This window comes from Suricata suricatta, chromosome 8, assembly GCF_006229205.1.
Source record: "Suricata suricatta isolate VVHF042 chromosome 8, meerkat_22Aug2017_6uvM2_HiC, whole genome shotgun sequence".
NCBI lineage: Eukaryota > Metazoa > Chordata > Mammalia > Carnivora > Herpestidae > Suricata > Suricata suricatta.
In genome coordinates, this window is record NC_043707.1 from 113426987 (window position 1) to 113453361 (window position 26375).

At 53.2% G+C, this 26375-nt stretch overlaps 1 protein-coding gene across 1 annotated transcript in view; it reads left to right on the forward strand.

Moving 5' to 3' along the window:
• EPHA10 (EPH receptor A10) overlaps positions 1-25332 on the forward strand; it is a 39239-nt gene extending 13907 nt beyond the window's left edge. Inside the window, exons 6-17 of the mRNA XM_029949628.1 lie at positions 8803-8936; positions 11561-11732; positions 15179-15287; positions 18603-18664; positions 18792-18917; positions 19936-20121; positions 20553-20614; positions 20837-21040; positions 21341-21490; positions 21683-21876; positions 22554-22709; positions 22848-25332. Of these exons, the coding sequence (XP_029805488.1) occupies positions 8803-8936; positions 11561-11732; positions 15179-15287; positions 18603-18664; positions 18792-18917; positions 19936-20121; positions 20553-20614; positions 20837-21040; positions 21341-21490; positions 21683-21876; positions 22554-22709; positions 22848-22962 (1670 nt within the window). The 3' untranslated portion in view covers positions 22963-25332. The remainder of the gene's footprint in view (positions 1-8802; positions 8937-11560; positions 11733-15178; positions 15288-18602; positions 18665-18791; positions 18918-19935; positions 20122-20552; positions 20615-20836; positions 21041-21340; positions 21491-21682; positions 21877-22553; positions 22710-22847) is intronic.
• Positions 25333-26375: the final 1043 nt, after the last annotated feature.

Genomic DNA, 26375 nt, shown 5'->3' on the forward strand with positions numbered 1-26375 from the left:
GCACCATTTTGCCTTCCTGCCAGCATTGTTCTAGGCTTCCAGTCTCTCCACATCCTCACCAACACTTGTTACTGTTTTTGTTGATTACAGCCACCCTAGTGGATGTGAAACAGTATCTCCCTGTGGTCTGGATTTGAATTTCTTTAATGACTAGAGATGCTGAACATCTCTTCATGTGCTGGGTTTTCTTTTTGCCATTGAGTTATGAGCTCTTTTTAAATGTGTGTGTGTATATATATATATTCTGTGGGGCGTCTGTGCGATTCAGTCCGTTAAGCATCCGACTTCAGCTCAGGTCATGATCTTGCGGTTTGTGAGTTTCAGCCCTGCATCGGGCTCTGTGCTGACAGCTAGCTCAAAGCTTGGAGTCTGCTTCGGATTCTGTGTCTACCTTTCTCTCTGCACCTCCCCTGCTCACGCTGAAAACAACAACAACAACAACAACAAAAAACATTAAAAAATATATATTCGGGGTATTAGACCTTTGTATTCATTTTCTAGGACTTCTTTTAATGTTTTTTATTTATTTTTGAGAGACAGTGTGAGCAGGGGAGGGTCAGAGAGAGAGGGAGACACAGAATCTGAAGCAGGCTCCAGGCTCTGAGCTAGCTGTCAGCACAGAGCCCGATGTGGGGCTCAAAACCACGACCCGTGAGATCATGACCTGAGCCGAAGCCGGGGGCTTAACCGACTGAGCCACCCAGGTCCCCCCTAGGACTTTTATAACAAAGTACCGAAAATTAGATGGCTTAAAACAAATCTCTTGTCTCACACTTCTGGAAGCTGGAAGTCTGAAAGCGTGGGGTCAGCAGGGCTGTGCTCCCTCTGCTCCAGGAGAGGATCCTTCCCTGCTTCCAGCCTCCTAATTGCTGGCAGTCCTTGGTCTTCCCTGGCTTGTAGAGGTCTGTTCCAGGCACATGGCCTCTTCTCCCTGTGTGTCTTCATATTGTCTCCCCTCTGCTGAGTGTCTGTCTCTGTGTCCAAGTTTCCATAAGGACATCCTTCATATTGGACGAGGGCCCCCTTGAATGACCTAATTTTAACTTGATTCTCACCATGAAGACCTTATTTCCAAAGGAAGTCACATTGTAGAGGTACTGGGGGCTAGGACCTCACCATATCTTTGTGTGTGGGGGGACACAATTCAGCACATAAACCCCATCATGAAATACATGACCTACAAATATTTTCTCCCACTCTGTGGGTTCTCCGTCACTTAAAAAAAAATCAAGATATAATTTGACATATAACCTAATATTCATTTCTGATACAACATAATGGATCGTATTTATATATATTGTGAAATGATCACCACAGTAAGTCTGGTTAATTTCCATCACCACGCATGGTTGCACATTTTTTTTTCTTGTGTGAGGACATTTTGACGTCTACTCTCTTAGCAGATTTCAAATATACAGCGGAGTATCGGTAACTATAGTCACCATGCTGTACATTATACCCCCAGGACTTACTTATTTTATAACTGGAAGTTTGTGCCTTTTGACCCCCTTCTGTTTTGCCCGTCTCCCCGTCATGCCTCTGGCAGACACCTGGCTTTCACTTCGAGTCGTGTCTTTTGAAGCTCCAGGTTTTAAATTTTGATGAAGTCTTTGGCTGCCTGTGCCTTTGGTTTCATATCTAAGAAACCACTGCCTAGTTCAAGGTCATGAAGATTAGGCCCGTGTTTTCTTCCATATTATAGTTTTGCCTAAATTTGTTTTAGAAAACGTGTTTTAATTTCTGGGTGATTTGCTTTTCTTTTGTTTCTGATTTTACTGCTCCATGCTTAGAGAAAGAGGTTTGCTACAACTTTTTTTTTTTAATGTTTATTTGTTTTTGAGAGAGACAGAGCATGAGCAGGGGAGGGGCAGAGAAAAACAAAATCCGAAGCAGGCTCCCAGCTCTTAGCTGTCAGCACAGAGCCTGCCGTGGGGCTTGAACTCACAAGCTGTGAGATTATGACCTGAGCTGAAGTCAGCTGCTCAACCAACTGAGCCACCCAGGAGCCCCCCAACTTTTCCTTTTTTAAGTAGTTCTTGAGTTTTCTTTGTTGTTGAAGATATGGTAAGCATTTTAACTATTTCATGGCTACCCTAAAGCATTATGTATTATTTTTGTTCTGTAGTTTTTCTCTCACTTTCTCCATATAAAATTGGATACATTATTCAATTCTATTTTCTTATTTTTATTATTTTTTAAATGTTTTAGAGTTTATTTATTCTTTGAGAGAGAGAGAGCACGAGCAGGGGAGGGTCAGAGAGAGAGGGGGACCCGGAATGCAAGGCAGGCTCCAGGTTCTGAGCTGTCAGCACAGAGCCCAACATGGGGGTCGAACTCACGAACTGTGAGAACATGACCTGATCTGAAGTTGGACATTTAACCGACTGAGCCTCCCAGGAGTCCCCTATTCTACTTCCTTCTTATTGTCTACTTGGTGTTTCCCTTCTGCTTGTGATTTTGTTAACATTCCTTGTATTTGCAGTGCATTTTCTTTTAAATATTCCGGTTTTGCTAATGGACCTGTAGTTTCCCCACAGGCCTCCTCGCTTTCCTCCTCCACTTTTACCTCGCCTCATCTTATTCTTTCTCTTCTCTGCCTGTTATCCCTTCATGGCTTTCTGCTCCCATTTTGCGGAGGCTGTATTTTCTTTCATCTTCTTAAGGATGCCAGACAGTCGCCTTTCTTGTTTCTCTGCCACACTAAATCCCTCTTAAGAAGCGGCGCCTCCTGAATCTTCAGGAGTAATATTACCGTTCGTTTATTCTGAAGTGTTTTTCTCACATGCCTGATTTTTTTTTTTTTGGCATTTTTCTCTTTCCTTGTTCTTGAACAAGGAGGTGGCTAGTGTTTGCCAAAAACCCCGTGTGTGAGTGGCCTTCTAGGTGGGTTTGTGAGGGTTTCAGCTGCGAGTAACAAGAGATCTCAGTCCAGCTGACGTTGGACTGAAAGTGCTTTCTCAGCTTGCCTAAGAGTGGAGTCAGAGCACGGTTACTTCAGCAGCGCCTCAGGGTCCTCAAGGACCCAGGTTCCTTGTGGCCTCCTACTGTGCCGCGCCACCCTTGTCCCATTGGCCGGCTCCTTTATGGTGGCAGCAGCAGCTCCAGACGTCACATCCTTACCATCCATAGAAGAAAGAAAGGACTGTTTCTTTCTGTAGGTATCATTTTAAGAACAAGAAACCTTTCCCAGAGTCCATCCTCCCCTAGCTGATTTCTCCTCATGTCCGCCAGAGCGGGATTAGAAGCCCGACCCCGGTCACTGGCACAGGAAATGAGGGCACACAGCTACCTTAGAACAATCAGAGTTAACCTGAGTCACACATGGGGGAGACAGTAGACCCTGAATCTAAAGCGGGACTCCACAGGCAAGGAAGGGGGACACGGCCGTTGAATAGTTTTCTACTAGTGTCTGCTGGGGTCTCGGTCCCCCATGGGCGTGGCTGGGTCTCATCCCAGATCGATCTACCGCAGGAGAGCAGGTGCTTGGGCTCAATTCTCCGTTCCAGTCTCAGTATTTCTTAGGCTTTCATCTAACCTATCTCTGTGGGGCTGAAATGGAACCATCTCCTTCCTCCTTATGGCCATCCAGTGCTTTAAACAAATGTAGCTACCCCCAAATGACAGTCCTAGCCTCTTCCTGTCTCTGCTGTCCATCTATATCTGCAAGAGGCTCTGCCATCCTGGGCTGCTTCCTCTCCCCTCTCTACCTTGAGCCCACGTCTCTTCTCACAGCCGTCATCTCCCAGTGGACTTAGGTTGAGAGGCACTCCTGGGGGATAGGGAAGAACACTTTTCCTCCAAAGCAACTATGCAGGAGAGTGATGGCTGTGCATTGTCCGGTTGACAAAGACCTTTCCTTTTTGTGAGGGTCAGACAGTGGGAGGAGGGATAAAAGATCTCGCAGGTTATTTTTAGGATGGGACACACAGTGTCACTCTGTGGGCAGCATAGCCTGGGGGTTCACTACAATCACACTTTTCAATCCAGTTCCACTGCCTTTCTCATAGGTGGAGTGGCTTATCCCTCCCATTCTGGCATTCAGCTGTCTGGACTAGCTCATGGTGCTGTTCGGGTTTTCAACTCTTTCTCTACTTTAATGTTTTAATTAGAATTGGGGAGAGACTGCAGTGGAGGGTTGTTAGATGGTTACCATTTAAAACTGGAAGCCACGTTCATGCACTTTTCAAAGAGTGAGGTGCATATGTCCTGTCTCTACTTCCTTGACCCATAGCCATCTGGTATCTACTTTCCCTCAATCCCCTAAAGTCACCAGGAACCTCCGCATGGTTAAGCCAGAGGGCACGTTGAATCCTAGTCTTCCCCCGTCTCTTCTCTGCCAATCACTGGCTCCTCCTTTTTTTTTTTTTAATTTTTTTCAACAGTTTTATTTGTTATTGAGAGACAGAGCATGAGCATGAGCATGGGAGGGGCAGAGAAAGGGGGAGACACAGAATCCAAAGCAGGCTCCACGCTCTGAGCTGTCAGCCCAGAGCCTGATGTGGGGCTCGAACTCATAAACTGCGAGATCATGACCTGAGCTGAAGTCAGACGCTTCACCGACTGAGCCACCCAGGAGCCCCTCACTGACTCCTCTTGTTAGTAAACTTGCCTGGAGCACTTGCTCTGGGTCAGATACTGTGCTAAGCTCTTCATATACATTACTTTATAAAATTCTTCCAGCCAGCCTAAGGAGGTCAGTATTGTTTCCATTCTACACATGAGGAAACCGAGTCTCTTGCTCATGGACTGGAAGCTAATAACCAGGAGAGTCAGGAGGGAACCTTCTTAAATGTTCTCTTTCCTGGGCTTCTGTGATCTCATTTGCTCCTGGCTTTCCTGCTCCCTCTCTCTGGCTCCTCGTTTTCAAGCTCCTCTTCCTTAACCTGCCTCTTAAATTAAATGCATGTTTCCTAAAAGCTTTTCTTTCTCTCTTTCTGTACCGCCTCCTGGGAAACTTCATCCAGTCGTCCTCTGATGGCTCTTGGGTCTCCATCTCATTCCCAGATGCCTTTTGTGAGCCCTGAAACCACCCATCTAGCTGCCTTTCCAGTATCTTCTCTTGGAAACCTCTCTGCTCAACACACCTAAAGTGAGGCCATGATTTTACCTTCCAGTAACTTGGTGGTTCCTGCCTGAGATCAGGCATTATTACCTTTTTTTGTTTTTCACTACAGTCCATTTGATATTATCTAGAGTAGTGGTTCTCAAAGTGTCTGCAGATTGGAATCACTGAGAAGATTAAAAAAAAAAGATACTAATGCCTAAGCCCCTTCTGCAAAGATGATTTAATTATTTTAGGTTGTGACCTGGGCATCAGTATTTTTTTTTATGGTAAGGAAGAAATGTAGAGGACTTCCTTCCTCCCTCCCTCCCTCCCTTCCTTCCTTCCTTCCTTCCTTCCTTCCTTCCTTCCTCAACAGACCTCTGAACTCTTTTGTCTTATAAAACTCATGCTTCATACCTACTGACCAACAACTCCTTTTCGATGTCTGGAAACCTCTATTCTACTTTCTGTTTCTAAGTTTTATTACTTTAGATACCTCATATGAGTGGAATCACGCACTATTTGTCTTTCTGAGGACTGGGTCCTCAAAGTTCATTCATGTAACATGTGACAGGATTTCCTTTTTCTGCCTGAAATAGTATTTTACTTTCTCTTTCCAGCTTTATCGAGATATAATTGACATATAGCTTGTGTAAGTTTAAGGTGTGCACTGTTGATCTGGTGTATGTATATACTGTGGAACGGTTGCCACGATAAGGTTAGTTAACATATCCACCACCTCACATAGATACCTTTTGTGTGTATGTATGTGTGTGCATAGTGACACACTTAAGCTCTCTTAGCGATTTCCAAGTATACAGTATTGCTATTTTTTAAGATTTATTTTAAATTTTTTAAATTATTTATTTAGTTAGTTATTTTGAGAGAGAAAGAGAGTGGAGAAGGAACAGAGAGAGGGAGAGGGAGATGGAGAGAGAGAATCCCAAGCAGCCTTTGCACTGTCAACACAGAGCTCAATGCGGGGCTCAAACCCACAAACTGTGAGATCATGATCTAAGCCGAGATCAGGAGGCAGAAGCTTAATGGACTGAGCCACCCGTGTGCCCCTACAACACAGTACTGTCAACTACAGAGTCACCATGCTGCATATTAGAGCTCGAGAACCTACTCGTTGTCTCACTGGGAGTTTGTGCCCTTTGACCAACGTCTCCCATTTCCCCCACCTCCTCGTCCTTGGCAACCACCAATCTACTCTGTTTCCACGAGATTGGCTTTTTTAGATTCCACATATAAGTGAGATCATGCAGTTTGTCTTTGTCTTCTTTCACTTAACATAAGGCCGTGTTTTTGCAAAATTCTTTTTTGATGGGCTGAATGACATCCCTTTAAGTATATAATTTTCTTTTCTTTACTCATTCATCCATCAGCAGACATTTCAGTTATTTCCATATCTTGGCTATTGTGAATAATGTTGCAATGAACATGAGAATGCAAGTATCTCTTTCAGATCGTGATTTCGTTTTCTTGGGATATATACTCAGCAGTGGGATTGTTGGACCATAGGGGAGTTCTTTTTTTAATTTTTGGAAGACCTTCCGAAGTGGCTGCACCGACTTACTTTCCCACCAACAATGCACAGGATTCCAGTTTCTCCACATCCTTGCAAACACTTGTTATTTTCTGCTTAGTTTGTTTTTGACAGTGGCCATCCTCACACTTGAGATGGTACTCATTGTAGTTTTGACTTGCATTTTCCTACTAGTGATTTTAGGCATCTTTTCATGTGGTTATTGTTCATTGGTCTGTCTTCTTTGGAGAAATATCTATTCAAATTCCCTACCCATGTTTAAATTGGGTTACTTATAGCTTTGTTGTTGTTGAACTGTAGAAGTTCTTTATATATTCTGGATATTAACCCCTTATCAGATATATGGTTAACAAATATTTTTTTCCACTTCATAGGTTGCCTTTCATTTTGTTGATTGTTCCCTTTACTGTGCAGATATTTTTAAGTTTGATGGGACCCCATTTGTCTATTTTTGCTTTCATTTCCTGTGCTTTTGGTGTCACATCTCAGAAATCATTGCCTGAAACTTCCCTCTATATTTCCTCCTAGAAGTTTATGGTTCCAGGTCTTACATTTAGGTCTGTAATTGTTTTCATGTTAAATTTTGCATGTGTATAAGGTAAGGGTCCAACCTCATTCTTTCACTTGTGGACAATCAGTTTTCCCAGCCCTGTTTGTTGAAAAGACCGTCCTTTCCCCATTTTGTGGGCTGGGAAGCCCTAGCGAAACGCATTTGACCATATATGTGAGGGTTCATTTCTGGGCTCTCTATTCTGCTCAGTTGGTCCACATTCCTGTCTTTACACCAGCACCAGTGGCTTCGCAGTGTTTTGAAGTCAGAGAGTGTGAGGCCTCCAGCAGCCTTGTTTTTCTTTCTCAAGATCATATTGCTATTCATGGTCCTTTGATTTTTCCATCTGAATTTTAAATTTCTTTTTTGTTTCTGCAAAAAAACAACTTTGGGATTTTGTTGGGAATTGAATTGGATTTGCAAGTCGCTTTGGGTAGCACGGACATTTTAACACTATTAAGTCTTCCACTCCATAAACATGATGTCTTCCCATTTATGTCTTCTTTAATTTCTTTCAGCAATGTTTTCTGATTTTCGGCGTATAAGTCTTTTACTCCTTTGGTTAACTTTATTCCTAAACATTTTATTCTTTGTAGCTGCAAAATGGTACATAGGATTGTTTTCTTAATTTCCTGTTCAGATTGGTCATTGTTAGTATGTAGAAATGGGACTGATTTTGCATGTTGACTCTGTGTCCTGCAACTTTGCTGTATTTGTTTATTAATTTTAATAGTGTTTCTGTGAAAGTTTTAGGACTTTATACATATAAGATTATGTCACCTGTAGACTGAAATAATTTTACTTCTTTCTTTCCGATCTGAATGCCTTTTCTTTCTTCCTGTTGCCCAAGCTCTCTGGCTAGGACTTCAGTACTATATTAAATAGAAGTGTTAAGAGTGGACATCTTTGGGCCGCCTGGGTGGTTCAGTCGGTTAAGCAGCCGGCTTAGGCTCAGGTCATGATCTCACAGTTCATGGGTTCGAGCCCCACGTTGGGCTCTGGGCTGACAGCTAGCTCAGAGCCTGGAGCCTGCTTCAGATTCTGTATCTCCCTCTCTCTCTGACCCTCCCCTGCTTGGGCTGTCTCTCTCTATCTCTCAAAAGTAATAAAAAACATAAAAAAAAAAGAGTGGACATCCTTGCCTTGGTCCTGATGTTCAAGGAAAAGCTTTCAGTTTTCCACCAATGAGTATGTTCGCTGTGGCTTTTTCACGTATGGTCTTTATTATATTGAGGTAGTTTCCTGCAATTCCTAGTGTGTGTCGAGCATATTAACTCTAAACCAGACCATTAGAATAGTTAAGTAAGTGGTCGGTCTTCCTGCTCCTATGGTCTTTAATGTCTCCAAACCACAGAAAGTGTAGAAAGAGCTTGGGGTATTAGAACCAGCCACCACTAGGGCAGCTGGAGTGCAGGGGGTGGGCAAGACGCAGTTGCTTGGCGCACTTCTCAGGGAAGCTGAGAGCCCAGGGAGGTGAGAGTTGACTCCCTTCCCGCTGGTCCTAAGACAAAACAACAGGCCCCGCCCCTCAGGAGCTTCTGGCCCCGCCCCGCCCTTCCAGCCCCGCCCTGCATGCCCTGCCCTTCCAGCCCCCCCCCCCCCCCCCGGCCCTGCCCCACAGTGGCTTCCCATTGAGAACCGAGTGTTCCTTACTTTCAGCGCCCTGGGAGGAGGATGAGATCCGCAGAGACCGAGTGGAGCCCCAGAGTGTGTCCCTGTCATGGCGGGAACCCATCCCTGCCGGAGCTCCGGGGGCTAACGGCACAGAGTACGAGATCCGATACTATGAGAAGGTGAGGCGGGGGTCTGGGCGGACCTGGGGCTGCATTCCAGGGCTGTGGTCCTTTTCTTCTCAACCTCCTGGAGGCAAAAGCCCTTATTTTCCTTGTGAACACATCCACCGGCCTCCTAAGTGGCGGGCCAGGCTGGAGTTTCTTCCTATCCCCTCCTCCACGCCGCGCATGGACCCCACTGCTCCTCATTGCTCCTCCGCTGTCCCCTGTCCCCGTCTCTGCCCCTCACTGGTCATCAGCTCCATCGTCACCACTTTTGCCTAGTGTTTGCAGCTTACTAAGAGATTTCTCTAGGGACCGATCCCCATCTTGTGTGGCTGGACCATATACAATTTGCAGCCCTTTTTAAGAAAATGAAGGCAGAAATATGTACTCTTGAAATTTACAAGAATGTGTGAGGTGGGAGCACGTTGGTAGGTCAGGCGGTCTGCTGGGGCTTGCCGGTATGCTGGTCAGTGTTCCGTGCCCCGCTTTCCAGAACAATGAGCGTATGAGTTACCATGACAATTTTACTGATAGAAAGGATGTGTCATACCTCGTTTATAAGTAATACGAAGAGATACACAGCTTCTCCCTATCTAAGCCCCACATGGCCAATTGATTCTTACAGGATACTCTTGCTGATTTTTGCTGACTTCTTGTATCTGTCGTCAATCTATAGTCGAGGTGTCGATTTGCCAAGTGGAGATATGTCCAGATCCACTATCTCTTTCCTCCTTGAGTGTATTGTCTTTAAATGTGATATGTAATCTGCCTCTGTTAAACTGCTCCTCACCTTGGTGCAAATCTTATTCCTTCAAGAGAAACCTTCCTTTCATCTTCAGCACTTAATGTGTCAGAGCTTCACTCACTCCCCGGTGACTCAGTGACTCGGGGGACTTCTTGGCTGAGTCGGATAATAGTTTTTGAATACTACAAGTCTACCAGGAGCTGTGAGTTTGGGGTTGAGGGTGGGTGGTGGTGAACACGGTAGAGGAAGGACTCCTGAGTCACGGCTGGGCCATTTAGGGGATAAGGTGCCCCGGACTGAGGACGGGAAGCAGATTTGAGGTAAGAGGATTAGCTCGATTTGCACTGTGCAGCATTCAGAGGGCCTCTGGGATATCCAGGTGGGCTTGCGGGGAGAGGCCTGCGCTGGACAAAGAGGTGGGGCCCTTTCTGCACAGGAGCTAGGAGCCTATTGAAGCCAGGGGCCGGGAGACATGGCCTAGGAGGACAGGAGGGTGAGAAGAGTGGGCAGGACAGGGCTCTGAGGAACCCTGACGTTTAGGAGACAGCAGAGAAGGACTCTAGGAAGGAGCTCGGCATGCAGTAGCTGCTCAGAAGGGGCTCACTAAACTGACACTGGGAGGTCAGAGCATAAATAAAGTCCCGAAAAAGCTGAGCTCCAGGCTCTTAGGGGGTGTGAATTTGCCAGGAACAAAAAGCCTTGAAAAGAGGGTTCTGTGCAAAAGGGGCTCTGTTTGAAAGGCTTCAGGGCACCTCATGTAATCCACTGACCACAAGTCTGGGAGACGCATTGCTCCTCATTTGCACTCTGCTCTCTCGGTGCGGCGTCCTCTGCAGAGGGGCTTGCTCAAGTCACATCACGTGGCCTGTGCTGACAGCGATGGCCTTGCCTCTTTTTCCGCCCTGGCCCTAGCCTGCCCAGCTCAGAGGGACTGCAGCCCTAGCTTCACTGTCTTCCAATGGATTGTTCAAATACCTGGAAGGGAGATTCTGATTGGCCCGGTGTGGGTCAGAGTCTGCCCCATTCCTGCGTACTGTGACCAAAGAACTGGGCCACGTGATCTCTAGGGGCTGTGGTTGTGGCAGGGGCTCTACTAAAGTGGCGGGGTGGGGGGGGGGCGGGACAGAGACAAAATGATGGTGGCACCTCCAGTACATACCATTCTCAGACGTGTTGTGGGGGGGGGGGGAGGTGTAGCATGATATTGAGACAAAGCATGGGACCTGAAGGAATCAAGAAGGTGTTGTCCTGCCCCTTCCTTGATGTGACTGTCACCTATAAAAGATAGAAATGCTGTTGTGAGGACTGTAGGTAGTCAGGCCTCTAAAGAGCCTGCATAGAGGCCGGCAGCAGGCTGACCCTCACTCTGTGACAGTGTTGCTGTTCCCACTGTCCATTGGGGGCCTCGGGCAAGTCTCTCTGTCCCTCTGTGCCCAGTTCCTTATCTATGAATTCATGCCTTGCAGGACATTGTAAAAGCCAGATGACAAAGAGAAGGAAAATCTGTGTGAGCTGACAAGGGCTGGCAGGTGTCAGGGTTCAGTTTCTTTTTTCCTCTGTGACTTCAGGCCCTTTTCACCCTCTGGACTGCCAGGCCCTGCTATCCACCCCCAAGATGGAAGATCTAGCATCTTCTCTAATGTTTCTCTTACTGTTCTTTGCCACAAGTACCACTGAGCACAGGTGGGAACTTGAGTAGAGAGAGGGGTTGGAGAATCTGTAGAAGAAACAGAAGGAGCTGTCCCAGACTGTCAGAGTCATGCTCTTCCCCCTAGTCCCTGCTCCTCCAAGGCCACTTCTCCCTCCCCTGCCTCCCCACTCCTTTCCCCTGTCATTCTCCAAGGAGCATGGGTGTGGCCCTGGGTCTGGGCCTCACTGCTTGGTCCTCCCTCAGGGTCAGAGTGAGCAGACTTACTCCACAGTGAAGACAGGGGCACCTGCGGTCACGGTCACCAACCTGAAGCCGGCCACCCGCTATGTCTTTCACATCCGGGCGGCTTCCCCAGGGCCCTCCTGGGAGACGAAGAGCTTCAATCCCTCCATTGAAGTGCAGACCCCAGGGGAGGGTAAGTGATGTGTGTATGTGGAAAGGGTTCTGGGTAGAGAACGTGTAGGCATGGGGCTGGAGCAAGGAGACAGACTGGGGAGGGGGTGGTTCTCTGTGCAATTAAGGGAGCCCGCAGAACTGCTAAATTACAACCTAAGTAATTACTGAATGTGGAATCCACCGAGTTGGGCCTATTCAGTGACATGAATCAGATGGGGGGGGGGTGCCTGTCTGGGGGGAGCCCATGGGGAGGGGCTTATGAACAACTTCAAGCCCTGTCTCAGCGCGGGTCTCCCAGCCTCTCAGGACCTCTCAGGTCTTGTAGAAGCATCCTGTGCCCTCTCCAAGATTCTTGCTGTTTTCTTGGGAGGAGTTTCAGTCTCATGGTTACTTCTTGCTCAGGACGGCTAAATTCTTTCCCTCTGCCATGATACTGACTCACACGTGGGGCACCGCTCCTTTCCCCACCAAGCCCTAGAGTGAGAGGCAGGCTCCTGTGAAGGCTAGGGGCACAAAAGGGTAGCAATAAACAAAACAAAACAAGAATTGTGCACGTTCAATGGGGGAATTATACGGTATGTGGCTAATTTCTCCAATAAAGCTGTTATCAAGACAAAACAAAACCAAAGCTGAACATCAGACATCAGATGCCCTGATTCTAAAACAGCTCCGGCTTCTCCGTGGTATTGTGCTGCCCGCTTCATCCCTTCACCTCCCTCCCCTGGCTTCTCTGCTCCCCACCCACCCCCCCAAATTCCCTTTCCTGGTGAGCGATGAGCAGCTTAGCTCTGGCTTTGGTGGTTTTGCCTGCTGCTAACCCCGCCCCCAGGATCTCACCTCTATCTACCCTGAGCAGTTCATGAAAGTATTTTCCCGGACAAAGGCAGTTCCTCCTAAGAGGCATTCTGACACCAGCTGTCAAGATAATAATTCTTTCCAACCTGCTACACAAGTCTAATCCAAGATAGGAAGAGCTCTGAGCCCAAAGGGAGGTGGAGATAAAATGTAGAGGGAGTCAGGGTTCTGGGAAAAGAGACGGCACTTCTTGCTCCAATGCCTGTCTGTGCCAGACCCTGGCCAGGTGCTGACGAGAGGAGATTAGAGCTCTGTCTTGAAGGCTGGGGAGCATTTGTGTGGAGATGGGCAGGGGAGACATTTTGGGTGGAGGAATCCACGAACAAAGGCTCACCGGCTGGAGTGGGTGTGGTGGGGATAGAGCTGGGGGCTGGCTGGTCGCTGAAAAGGTCCAAAGATTTCTATTCATTTCGTGCTTCTTGGTGAGGAGACACTGCTCGGACCCCCAGCCTCCTTTGCTGTGGTCCTGGCTCTGGGGAAATGGGTCTCCCAGTCTGCAGGGGACTTCTTCCTGTGAGCTGTGACCCCAGCTCAGGAGCACGATGAGGGACCGTGCGTCAGCACTGTATCAGGTATCCATTGCCACGGGACAAATTACCCCCAAGCAAGTAGCCCCAAAAGGCAGACATTTATTCTCTCCTGGTTTTCGTGGGCCAGGCATCTGGGTGAGGCTTAGCTAGGTGCCCCTGGCTCAGGGTCCCTTGTGGCTGAGTCATCTCAAGGCCTAATGGGGAGAGAATCTCCCTCCCAACTCGGGTTCTTGCTGGCTGTTCACTGGAGGCACGAGGTTCTCTGCCTCTTGGGATTCTCCCCAGGACTCCACATAACACGGCACCTAGACAGTGAGTGAGAGAGGGTCCCGGAGACAAGCTGCAGTCTCTTGTAACCTCATCTTGGAGGTGACATCCCATCACTCTGGCTGCATTCTGCTTGTTAGAAACAAGTCACTATGTCAAACCCACACTCAAGGGGACAAAATAATACCAGGAGGTAGAGAATCCAGCGGGCATGTCTCAGAGGCCACAACTGCCCTGTCTCCATTTCCGTGTCCACGTGGATACCTCATTCCACACAGTTCTTGGCAACTCCACCCACTTCTACCCTGGCCACACCCCAGACCCTAGACCCTGTCCCCACCTCTGGAACCATGGGCTCTAAGACCCCCTCATTGACTCTGGCTTTGTTGGCCCCTAACTCTCCATTCCTTTTCTGTCCCTTGTCACTTGACTGTGACATCCTCCTCATAGCCCTGGCGCTCCGACCTCACGCTCCAGGCTGTCAGCCTCCTCCTGGCCCCATGTCACCCAGCTGCTGCAGATCTTCCCTGGGGAAGTGCTCCCCAGCTGTGCTGGCCCTCCCCAGATGCTGTGCTGCCCCTGCCCCGCTCCTCCCGGAGCCCAGAGCCAGAGCCAGTCCTGTGTCCCACGCCTCATCTCACCTCAGCAGAGTCTTCAGGGCCGCATGGCATCTCCCCCATTCTCGCTGGTTTACCCAAATCTACACCTCCCATCCGTCTCTTTCCCCTCGGGCGGGAACCCTGTCCATCACTCCCTGGCTCCCTGTCCCCCTCAGGATGAAGTTCCTGCTCCTTGGCCTGGCATCCCCGGCCCTCCAGGTGCCCTCTCCTCCCCCAGACCACGTTTTCCTCCCACCGTCCAGCTTCACATCTTGTTGCTCTCGGCCCCTGCCTCCCCCCTTGGTCTGTTTCCCAGCATGTGCGTCTGAGCACCCCCCAGACCCTCCCAATCTCCCAGGCCCAGAGCAGGCGTCCCACCTCTTGTGCGAAGCCTTCCTCCCTGGCTTTTAGGAAGGAACTAGCGTGCCTCTGCCCAGCAGTCTGTTTCTGTTTTCATTCTACGGTTAGGATGTTTGCTTCTGTCTCCCCCGATGGTCAGGACCCTCCTCCAGGGCAGGGTTACGGCTCCTTTCTCACTGCCTCCCCCTTACCGGTGCCAGCCTGTCACACATGTTGGATAGATGGAGTTGGGAGCCTGGGGTCCTCTAGGCCCCTCTCTTGGGGAAATAGGTCAACATAGAGGCTTTGGGAATCAGGTTCAAATCATAGGCTCACCACATATTAGTCGTGGGACCTTGGGCAAATTACACACCATGTCTCCCTATCAGTTTCCTCAGCTATAAAGTGGAGATGCCACCGCCTGAGTGATTTATTGTGACAACGAAACGGGACCATTTAGTTAAGGCACGTGGCACAGTGCCCTGAATGGAGTAAGTGTGCAGTCAATGTTAGCTCACGTTGCAGTTGTTGGTGGATGGTCTGGATGGGGGCTGGGGGGCTCAGGTGAGAGGCCGTACCCCCTGCAGAGCTACGTTAAGTCAGCGTCCATCTGAAAGGTGGAAGGGGAGGCCCAGCCCTGCCTGTCTGGGTTCCGGGTCCTCCCTCTCAGAGCTGGACTGCCGTGGAGGTGCCCGGCGCTGGGAGAGGAGGAAGCTCCAGGTGCCAATGTGGTTCTGCCATGGGCCGTCTCAGTCCCTCTGCTGTGGGGGTCAGGGCCAACTTCAGAGGTGCTGTGGGTGGCGGGCAGGAGTCTACACCGGGGCTTCCCCAGGAGCCTGGCCCTCTGCCTGCCTCAGCCTGCGGTTTACCCCCAGCTGCCTCTGGGTCCAGGGACCACAGCCCTGCGGTCGTCGTCACCGTGGTGACCGTCTCAGCCCTCCTCGTCCTGGGCTCTGTGATGAGTGTGCTGGTCATGTGGAGGAGGTAGGTCGCTGCTCCCAGCCTGGTCGATCCCCCATGGGTCACGTCCCTGGGCACGCTAAAGTGTGCTCATGGCCCCTGTACTTGCACCTGCATTTGCACACATGCAAGCACACTGCTGTGTAGATCCTGGCTTGGCTAGGACGGGCCCCAGCCCCTCCCCCCCACTCTCTGCTCACATGGCAGCCAGCACTGCAGCAAGCTCAGCCGCTCTGGGATGAAGGGGATTTAGCTCCTTAACTCATTAAATGTCAGAAGGCATCACTGAGGATGGAATCAAGCTCCGGCTGCTCCAGTGTGATTAGGATTCTCCTGAGGCCCTCAGAGGCCCCCAGCCCCTGCCCAGGGATCCGGAGGCCCTTGAACACTGGCAAAGGGAAGAAAAGCAGAAATGGTGTGTGGGAGGGGGGAGGACAGGGAGGGGAACTCATAAACCGGAACCCCCCCCCCCGCCGCCAATACCCAGCAGAAGGAAGCTTGCAGGAGTGGGCAGAGAAGGGGGATGGGAGGAAGGGAAAGGATGTGGAGCTTGAGTTTGGTTCAGAGAAGATTCCAGTCCTTCTGCACGCAGCAGAAACCTCATAGCGTGTATTTCCCCCTTCTCCCCAGGGCCACACTCTGCTGCACGCAGAGGTACCAGGCTGGGGCTGAGGTCAGCAGACTTGAGGGTTGGGAAGTCTGCGTGTGATGGCTGGAGCGGTGGGGGTGGTGGGAGCAGAGGAGAGCGATGGCTGGTTGGGGAGCTGTGTCCCGGCACATCTCAGCATCCTGGAACTGCCTGTGGGCCGAAGGGACAGCGAACTGTCTGCGTGGCCTTGAATGAGGCACTGCGTGACTGAGGAGGGGAGGGCTTCGGCCTGTGGGTCTGGGAGCCCGCTCTGCCTGGGCCAGGACAGGAGGCAGGACAAGAGTAGTGAGCCAAGAGCTTCTTGTCCTGGCTGGGAGCTTAAGGGCTCAGGAAGACAGGAGGAGGAACAGGGAGAGATGGGTATAAGGAGCACCGCTCCAGGCAGGGACTGTGCAGGACAAGAGCTGCTGCCCAGGAGCGCCTTGGAGACAGATGCATCAGGGCGGGCAGAGTAAGCCATGGTCCATCTCAGAACCCGCTCAAACTCCAGTGGCACTGAGGTGGAGGTGGGGAGAGCCTACAGGTCTCATGATGAGGGGCACGGCACCTCTCTGGCATGTCCAGCAGCCTCTGCAGGCTGGCATCTGATCTCTGCAGTGCTTGCTTTTGCAGAGTCTCCTCACCTCCACTTTCCCTCCCTGCTCCATCCTAGCCCCTCTCCCTTCTCACCAGAGGGCATTGTCCAGTGGAAGCTTCTGAGTTTCTCTGCCACTCCTCCATCCACTCATTCTTGCCCCTTTCCTCTCCACCCGCCTCTCTTGGATGATCTCTTCATGCATGGAAGCCAGGTCACCACTCTGGGTGACTTTAGTAGCTATTGGACGACCATGACTTATTGGGGCTTCTGAGGGGCGACCCTCGGCTTATTGGTTCTTGAGCTTCCTCATTCCCAAGGACCTTTTCTTCTGTCTCACCTCTACCTCCCTCTCCCAGATCCTGTCATGGACCTGGCCATCAGCCCAGATACGGAGTCCAGCTCATCCACTTAAGCCCCACAGGTGCCGCATCCTTACAGCGTGCCCCCTCGGTGGCATCTGCAGCACCTGCTCCTTCACTGCATCCTTGCTCCTCACCCTGCCTGTCTCTGCACCCATCCCCTCCCTCCCTTTGCTCTAGAGGAGGTGTCTTCCTCCTACTCCTTCCTGCTGTGATCCGAACCTCACCCCTTCCCACTATCCCCTGAACCTGTACTAGTGCTAGTGTCCCCCTCTGCCCCACATAATAGCTGGCATTTATTGAGTGCTTAGCAAGCTCTGCGCAACGGTGCTGTATCGGGGGGGCTGTCTTTATCCTGATTTTGTTGAAGAGGAATCCGAGCCTCCCTGTCCCGCAGCTGCCGAGTGGAGGGGCTGGGAAGCCAATCTTGGCATGAGGCTCCAGAGCCTGAGCCACTGGCCACCTCATGACCACTCCATCCTAAGTGACAGCCTTTCCTCCCTTTCCCATCCATACAGAAGGGTGATCTTCTCTCTCTTGTCTCCCTTACTGCCCCTCCTTTGAGCCTTCACGCCATCCTTCTCTGCTCCGCTTTTTCTTTCCTTTGTTTCTGTGACCTTATCACCCCTGATCACCACCCCTTTGGCTTCTCCGGCGGCTCTTTTGTGCTCTTCTCCATGGCTTCATTCCTTTCTACCTGATCTCTAAACATTGGGGTCCTCACACTCATTCATGGTCCCCTTCCCAGGCTCTGGCATCTTCCTGGACAGTGCTCATGGCTTCCGAACTTGTATCTCCAGAGCAGACCTCTCCTCCAACCCCGCCCCACCCCCACTCCTTTCTAACTCCTTAGGCTGCCCCTCCCTGCTTACTCTGTAGGCTTGGCAGACCCCACCCGCTCTTGCCTCCCTGTCCTGGCAAATGGCATCACCATCAACGATTGTGCAAAGCAGAACACCAAGAGTCATTCCTACCTTCTCCGCACCCCCACCTTCTAGCAGTCTGTCAGTCCTGTGGCCCTGTCACCTAAATGTCACTTGTGTCCTCTTGCTTTTTGTTCTCTGTGTCCTCACTCACCCATTAGCCTGAGCCATGGCCAGCTCCTATGGGGGCCATAGCTGCAGCCAGGATCATCTTTCTAAAGATTGAGTCACGGCACTCATCTACCCAGCCCCACTGGGGGCTCTCCTCCGGGCCAGCCAGGTCCTGTCTCGGGGGCCCCCAATGCCAGTCTGTGGCTCTTTTGATGGTGATGCAGTGCTTTGGCCTGTGGCTGCCTCTGCCTCAGGAAGCCATCCTTGATGTTCTAAGGGGTCAGGGTCAGGTCCATCTGCCCTGTGTTCCCACAACGCTCCCCCCTTCTCCCCTGCTTGTACCTGTGAGCAGGCTTGTGATTGATACTCAGTGTTTGCTTCCCTGGCCTGACCAAGATCACCCCTGAGTGCAAGGGCCGCCTGAATTACTCACCTGTAGGCCGGCAGGCAGCTTGGGTTCAAAGTCAGGAGCATGGATTTGGGTTCCTCTGGAGGTGCAGGAATGTGCATTGTGTCTCAGAGTGAAAATAACTAGGAATACTGGTGGGGATGAGGGGTTCAGTCTGGGGCTAGGTTTATAGGCCGACTGCTTTCAAGGCAGGACAAGGTTGCTCCCCCGAGGCACAGATCTTGAGAGGGATTAAGAGCTGCCACCCTGGGTGCTGGTGAGATGGGAAGGGGGTGCTGCCCAGCTCAGAGAAGGACTCTGCTCCTCCACAGGCCCTGCCCCTACAGCAAAGGAGGTCAGGACGCCCACGACGAGGAGGAGCTGTACTTCCACTGTGAGTTGTCGCCTGGCCCCTGCTTAGCCCTCTCGTGGCTGCGCTTGTATAACTGCTTCCCCCCACCCGCCACGCCCGCCACGGACTCCCTTCCCTGGGTCCATCTTGATCTCTGTCTGCATTGCAGTCAAAGTCCCGACGCGCCGCACGTTCCTAGACCCCCAGAGCTGTGGGGACCCACTGCAGGCTCTTCACCTGTTTGCCAAGGAGCTGGATGCACAGACCGTCACACTGGAGAGAAGCCTTGGAGCAGGCAAGCTGGGCTTCCAGGGAGCCTTGTCCATCCCAAGAGCACCCCCTTGTGCCCCATCCCGCCACTGCTCCAAGGCCCTCCCCCATTTCCAAAAAGCCTGCCTTCACCCCAGTCCCAGCCTGGCCAGGAGGCCCCAGCCCCAACCAAACGGGACCTCCACTCACCAGGTTCCAGGGAAGGGGACTGCAGAGGAGCTGTGACTCTGCCTTCCTACCCTCTCCCTGTCCCCAGGGTCACTGAGACCTCCCCGCTCTTGCCCTTTCCCAGCTGCAGATGGCCGCTGGCAGACGGTTAGTCCCAGGCCTTCATGTGGTGGTGGGGAGTGGCCTTTGCAAACTTGGGGACAGGACATACCTCAGTTCCTGTCCTGGCTCTACCTCTGCGCAGTTGTGTGACGAGGGGCACATGCCCCTTCTGCTCTAAACCCGTTTCTTATCTGTAAAATCAGTGCGCTAGCTGCCTCATCCAGAGCCGAGGTGGGGACTTTGCAGCCCTCAGCACCGGTCTGGCTCAAAGTAGGTGTCTTGTTCTCCGCTGTTCAGTCTTCTGGCCTCCTTCCTTCCTGTCTGCAAACCCTCAGCCCCTGGGCTCAGAGAAGGCAGCCACTTTTACCAGGAGCCAGACACTGTCTCCGACACTGCTGCCAGACCCACTGGATAGAAGCCAGAAAGGGGTAGTGTGGCAGATTGGATGTCATTGTCACCCTACCTGGGTCACCCTGGCCTTTAATAGCCTTTGATATGTTTGCATGTGCCATATCCTCTCTGAGTCTTTGAAATCTCCTGCTGAGGCGGGCTGGGAGGAATCCCCATTTCACAGGGAAGAAAATCAAGGCCCAGAGAGGAAAAAGAGGAAGTGCACGTCACATTGCTGGTACTTGGTTTACTGCGATTTGAACCCTGAGTCCCAGGCCAGGAAGAGCCTGTGGTCCAGAAGCTGCTTCCTCCTCAGCTCACCCTGCCTGGGTGGGCCAGGGGGTGACTTCCAGGGGACTGTCTGAGGTGCTGTTTGCTCACAGGGCGGTTCGGGGAGCTGTCCTTCGGCTGTCTGCAGCTCCCTGGCCGCCAGGAGCTCCCCGTGGCCGTGCACACACTCAGGGGTGGCTGCTCCGACTCTCAGAGGCTCAGCTTCCTGGCCGAGGCCCTCACCCTGGGCCAGTTCGACCACGGCCATGTCGTGCGGCTGGAGGGTGTCGTCACCCGAGGTAGGGCCCTGTGCTCCGCAAGCAGGGGGGTGGGATCGGGGTGGGAGGTGAGGTGCTCTTAGGCCCTCAGGCCCTTCCTCAGCAACCCAGGATGGAGAGAAGGCCTCAGCTTTCTCTCACTGACTCAGGAGGCCCCTTCCGACCCTGAAAGGCCTTTCTGACCTGGCGTGCCGCTGTGGGGGTGGATCACCTGGACCTCGGGTGATCTTTCTTCGCAAACTTATTGTGGCTCCTCACCGTTGTCCTCCTGCAGGTGTCCCCTCTTCTGTTCTCTGGCATAGAGGATCCTGGGCCACGCAGGAGGGTGGCATGACTGGGGAAACTTGTTTCTGGCCATCTTGGCCCGGGCTGAGGCCCAGGTCGGGGAGCAAGTGTGCATGCAGAGTGGGGGCAGGCAGCTTAGTGCGTGTGTTCCCCTTCCCTGGGCACAGGAAGCACCTTGATGATCGTCACGGAGTACATGAGCCATGGGGCCCTCGATGGCTTCCTGAGGGTGAGTGGTCTGGGTCCCTGGCGGGGAGGTACTGATGGCTATGTTATTCTTCGTCCCATGCTTTTCTTTTCAGTAGGACTTGCACTTGGTGTCATTCCCTAAAAAGGTGCCCACTGGCCAGGCTGGCCTGGTGGGTCACAGGGCAAACCCAGAGAGGGCCAGGTGACTTCCTTGGGGTCACACAGCACCAGGAAACTGAATGTGTAGCACTTCCTCCCACAGCGGCATGAAGGCCAGCTGGCGGCTGGGCAGCTGATGGGGCTGCTGCCTGGGCTGGCGTCTGCCATGAAGTACCTTTCGGAAATGGGCTACGTTCACCGGGGCCTGGCGGCCCGCCGTGTGCTGGTCAGCAGTGGCCTCATCTGCAAGATCTCTGGCTTCGGGCGGGGGCCCCGGGACCGAGCAGAGGCCGTCTACACCACCATGGTGAGGATTCCTGTCTCCCAGGACTACCTGCCCATCAGACTGCACCAGAGTCCCCCTCACTCGCTTCTCCCCTCTTCCTGGCTGTGTCAGGGCCACTGCCTACAACCATATCTCTGCACCCAGTTGGTCCCAAATAAAGGCCGGCATGGGCATCATTATCAGGGTGGCTTCGGTGCCTTCCCCAGACGTGCAGCTGGGAGGATGGCAGGCGGGGCTGGATCTGGGGCTCTGTGGGGTGGGGAGCCCTGGGTGTACTTGGGCTGATCCCTTCTTGCCCCTGACGCGCTTGCCTGTCCACAGAGCGGCCGGAGCCCGGCACTGTGGGCTGCCCCCGAGACGCTGCAGTTTGGACACTTCAGCTCTGCCAGTGATGTGTGGAGCTTTGGTGTTGTTCTGTGGGAGGTGATGGCCTTTGGGGAGCGGCCCTACTGGGACATGTCTGGCCAAGACGTGAGTGACCTCAGGCCCCAACATCCTGACCTCTGCCCAGTGATTCTTGACCTCTTAGCCCGAGACCCCTCTTCACTGTCCACTTGCTTTCCGCCCTGCCTGTCCACTCCCTGAGTCTTCCTTGGGATGGGACATGCGCATGCGTTGGAGGGACTTAAAGCTTCCTAACTGCCCCTCACCTCCGTGGCTCAGGTGATCAAGGCGGTGGAGGATGGCTTCCGGCTGCCACCCCCCAGGAACTGCCCCTCCCCCCTACACCGACTCATGCTTGACTGCTGGCAGAAGGACCCAGGCGAGCGGCCCAGGTTCTCTCAGATCCACGGCCTTCTGAGCAAGATGGTGCAGGACCCCGAACCCCCAAAGTGTGTGGCAACCACCTCTCCCAGGTACGGTCGATGTCTCATGTGTCACAGGCGCATTCCTATCTGTCCCCAACAACACCGATCCGATCGACCTCTCACTCTCCGTGAGTGGTCTCTCTGCATGGCCCAGGTCCAGGTGATCCCCCTGTCCTGCCCCCTCCCCCGCCCCGTCCTCCCCCACCTGCCCAGCTCTCCCTGCTCACCAAGTTGCCCCAGATAGAGCTAGTACTCTGCCTGCCTCAGACTCATGTACATTGTCATCCATCTTAGTCACTCTGCTTGTCCTGGGTTTGCCTCACACGTCCCGGTACAATGGCCACTGACTGGGTGACTGTATATGGAACTAGTTCTAACAGGCTAGTCATTCCAATAAATAGAAGACGTGAAATGAGTATCGGTTGCCCCAAATATAATATGGGTCACCCCCCAGACCGTCCTAGGCATGTCCTACCCCCCAGACTGTTCAAGATACTCCCAGTCCCTTTGGCTGGCTCAGGTGCAGCCCACTCTCTACCTACCTGACTGGTGAAACCTTCACCCACTCTGGGGATGCCTCGAGCTCCGGGGCAGCCACAATCGCCTTGGGGCTGGTCGCCCTCCCTGTCTCCTGTCCTCTTTCAGGGGGCCTCTCCTCAGGAGAGCAACCAGGTCTGGGCACCAGATCCCTGCTGTCAACTGACCACAGCCCCTCTGCTCCCCAGGCCCCCCACCCCACTGGCAGACCGTGCCTTCTCCACCTTTCCCTCCTTTGGCTCTGTGGGCGCATGGCTGGAGGCCCTGGACCTGGGCCGCTACAAGGACAGCTTTGCTGCAGGTGGCTTCGGGAGCCTGGAGGCCGTGGCTGCCATGGCCGCCCAGTGAGTCCGAGGAACCCTGGCGGCCCTGAGCCCCCCTCCCTACCCCTTTCCTAATTCCAGACCCTTCCCCTGTCCACACAGAGGGAGGGAGACCTGAAGAGGGCCGAGCCTGCTGGCTCTGACCAGCCCTTCTTTCAGGGACCTGGTAAGCCTGGGCATCTCATCGGCTGAACACCGGGAGGCCCTCCTCAGCGGGATCAGCGCGCTGCGGGCACGGGTGCTCCAGCTACAAGGCCACGGGGTGCAGGTGTGAGCGGCCCCAGCCCTGGCCCTGCGGGGACCCCATCTGGCTAAGCCCGGCACCACAGCTGTGGAAGTGAGCATGCGCTCCCTGCACTTGGGCCCAGACCTTGTTCAGGACCATGGTCCCCCCATTTTTCTGCCTCCTCTTCCCATTTCCCCAGTCTGGATACCTTGGCTGACTCCGCCCTACCCTACCCCCACCCCAGGGCCAAAGGCCTTAAATCCCTGGGGAGAACCCCTGAGATTGGATCCCAGAGCCCGGGGTGGTCAGGGAAGGGAGGGAAAATGTAGCTTTAAATCACCTGGTTCATGTTTCTGTCTTCCATACCCACTGGGGTCTGGGGCCTACCCCAGTGGCTGCTCCTTTTTCCCACAGACTTATTGGCCAGTTGGCAGCATGGGTCCCTAGTGGGCTCCCCGGACACCTGGCGGGGACCACAGCTGCCTGGCAGCCCGTTGAAGGGCCTGCGTTTGGGCTTGGCCCTGTCTGCACACTGGTCCTGAGGCTCAGGCAGCAAAGGTGGGGCTGAACTCAGGGGCTGGACCCCAAGGGCTCTAGACTCAGGAGCTGATTTCTACTTCCCCTGCCCTTGGACTGACAGTTTAGGGCAAGGGTGACGGTCCTGACTAGGCCATCAGGGTCCTGGTGCTCCCCTGAGGCCCAGCTAGGCCTCCCCTTTGCATTCCTTCCATACATTCACTGGTCGGGACGTCTGCGAAGAGCATGAGGAGAGACATCTTCCCTTCAGAGGACCCGTGAACTTCGCTTTCCAGCCTCAGAGGTGGACCTTCTCTCTCTGACAGGCTCTGAGCCGCACTGTGCAGATAGGAAAAAGCAAGGCCCGTTGAGGATTCAGGGCCAGGGCTGGAGTTAAAACTCATGCCCCCAGTCCTAGTCTAGGGATGAGGTTGGCTCTGGAGACAGGGTCCTTGGGCCTGTCTTGTGACACCAACACTCTCCCCCATCCCAAGGTAGCCCAGGGATGCCCTGAGGTGACCCCCTCCTGCAAACTCCGTCTCCTGGCCACCACTCAGCCTCCCATGGAGGAGCGCCTCCTCCCTCTGGCAGGAGGGGCCGCACTCCACTAATTCCAGAGTTCCTTATCCAGAGGGGCTTCCCAGAGGCGGTGGTGATCGTGAGACCAGGACTTTCCTAGCATGGTAGGAAGGCAGCTGGATCTGGACAGGGTCCCAGGGGCTGAGTTTGTCCAGGTCATCTCTGGGACATGCCTACTCTGGGTTTGGTATGCGGGGTGAGATGGGTAGGAAACAGGAGCCAAGGGGCCGAAGAAGGGAATGAATGAGACACAGAGCTGGCCCTCGGAGGGCTCAGCCCAAGTTGGGAGATGAGCTCAGGCATCAAGACGTACCACAGGCGCACCTTCCAAAAGGGCCCAGGCCCCACGGGAGACCTCGGGGTCCGTGAGCTGTGGGGCCCGAGGGCAGATGGACACATGATTTGTGTATACAGAGGTGTGTCTGGAAAGGCTTCTCAGCTGAGACCTGATGCCTAAGGCCTTGAAGGTGGGTGCAGAGGCTGTGTTTCCTTAGCATAGGTGGAGTTTGGCACAGGCCCAAGGCAGAGGGCCTAGGACAAGAGGCATCCAAGCAGAGGGGCCAGCCTGAGAAGGAGGCTGGAGACTGGAAGATGCAGCGCAGTTTTGGGGAGCGCCCGTGGTGGGGGTCAGTGCCTCACAGCAGTGCCTTTGGCCTCACCCTGCCAGCAGCAGCTCTTCTCTCCTTGGAGTCCTCCCTCGGCTCCCCACCTCCTGAACACCTGCCCCAGTCAGTGATGGGGCGGGGGGGGGGGGGGGGAGGGGCCGGAGCTTGAGATCCTGCTTCTACCTTTGATGGGGCTGGAGGGTCCGGTCCCTTGCCAGGTGCCCTCCAGGCTTGCCACTCCCCGCACCCAAGCTGGGAAAAGACACAGCCTTGTGGACCAGTGTCCCGTCTTGGGTGGAAGGGGCCCCATCCTCATCCCCAGCTACATCAGTCATGCTCTGAGGGTCCTAGGCCCCTCCCCATCCCCTGGCTGTTCTGCAAAAGGGCCCTCTGGCTGTGGTGACAGGACTTCGGTGTCCAGGGTAGACCTCCCCTCCACCGAGGAGCGAGGTCCCATAATCCTGAGGGCTCCCAGGCCTCCCCCCCTGAGCAGATGTGGGCCAATGGTGCTCTGGGAGCCCTTACAGATCTATTTTTGTATATAACTTGTTCCCTGGATGGAGGGAGGTGGCCTGCAGCCCATGGGCTTCCCCATCTGAGCCCATCTGGGGAGGGAAGGGGCTGGCTGGGGATGTGTTTCCTGTGACTCATCCTGGAGATGTTTTATATTTCCTGGGTTCTAGATGCAGGACAAAATAATAAAAAAACTTGTCTGTGATATGGTACCTCTTTCAGTGACAATTGCTTAACTGTCAAGCGCTTATTTAGGAGGGTTCCCATGCTCTCCCAACTCCCGGGGGGTGTCTCCAGAGTGTGTCTGACTGAGGTCTGTGAAGAGATGAATTGAACGGCCTCTGTCATGGAAGGCCTCCCAGTCTAGGGAGGGTGGCCTGGTCTCAGAAGTAAACCAAGGAAGGCTTCTCCCCAGGAGGCAACACTCAGGTGATGGTGCTATTTTCTGAGACAGATAATCATGGGGAGGGGAGCAGGTTGGGTAAGGTGGTGGGGGGGGGCAGGGAGGCAGGAAGTGACAACGCTAGGTTTTGGATGTGTTTGAGGTCTTGTGGAAGGTGCGGGTGGAGATGCCCTGGAGATTATGGGTGCACATGTGGGCTAGAGATGGAGCTTTGAGGGCCGTGGCTCCTGGGGTGGGGTGAAGTTGAAGCTTCTGTGACTAGCACAGGGAGGAGAGGGAGCGCTGGGGCAAGTCTGATGCTGGGAGACAAGCTGGTGAGGAAGAGCAGGAGACAGAGCCTGAGGGGAGCAATGAGGAGAAGCCAGGAAGGAGTAGCCATCAAGGCGAAGGAGCAGTGCGTATGGATGTGAAATATGGAGAAGCCTCGCAAGAAGAAGGTGGGGGAGCGGCTGGGGTGGGGGTGGGAATGTTACCCACCAGGGTGCTTGTTCCCTGGGTTGTGTAACCTACTACAAGAGGGGGCTTGCAGGACAGAGCTCCTCGCCCACAGTCCTGGGGCCTACAAGTCCCAGGTCAAGGTGTTGGCAGGCTTGGCTCTTCCCGAGGACTTGAGGAAGGATCTGGTAGATGGCCGGTTTCTCCCTGTGTCATCACGTCGCCTTCCACGTCCGGAGTTCCCCCTTTCAGAAGTACTGGGCTGGCCCACCGTAATGACCCCATTTTAAGTTGATGACCTCTGGAGAGGCCCTGTCTCCAACCGGTCACTTTCTCGGGTTCCAGGGGTTAGGATTTGCACACGTCAATTCTGAAGGGACTTCATTCAACCCTTAATTGTGGAGGGGCGG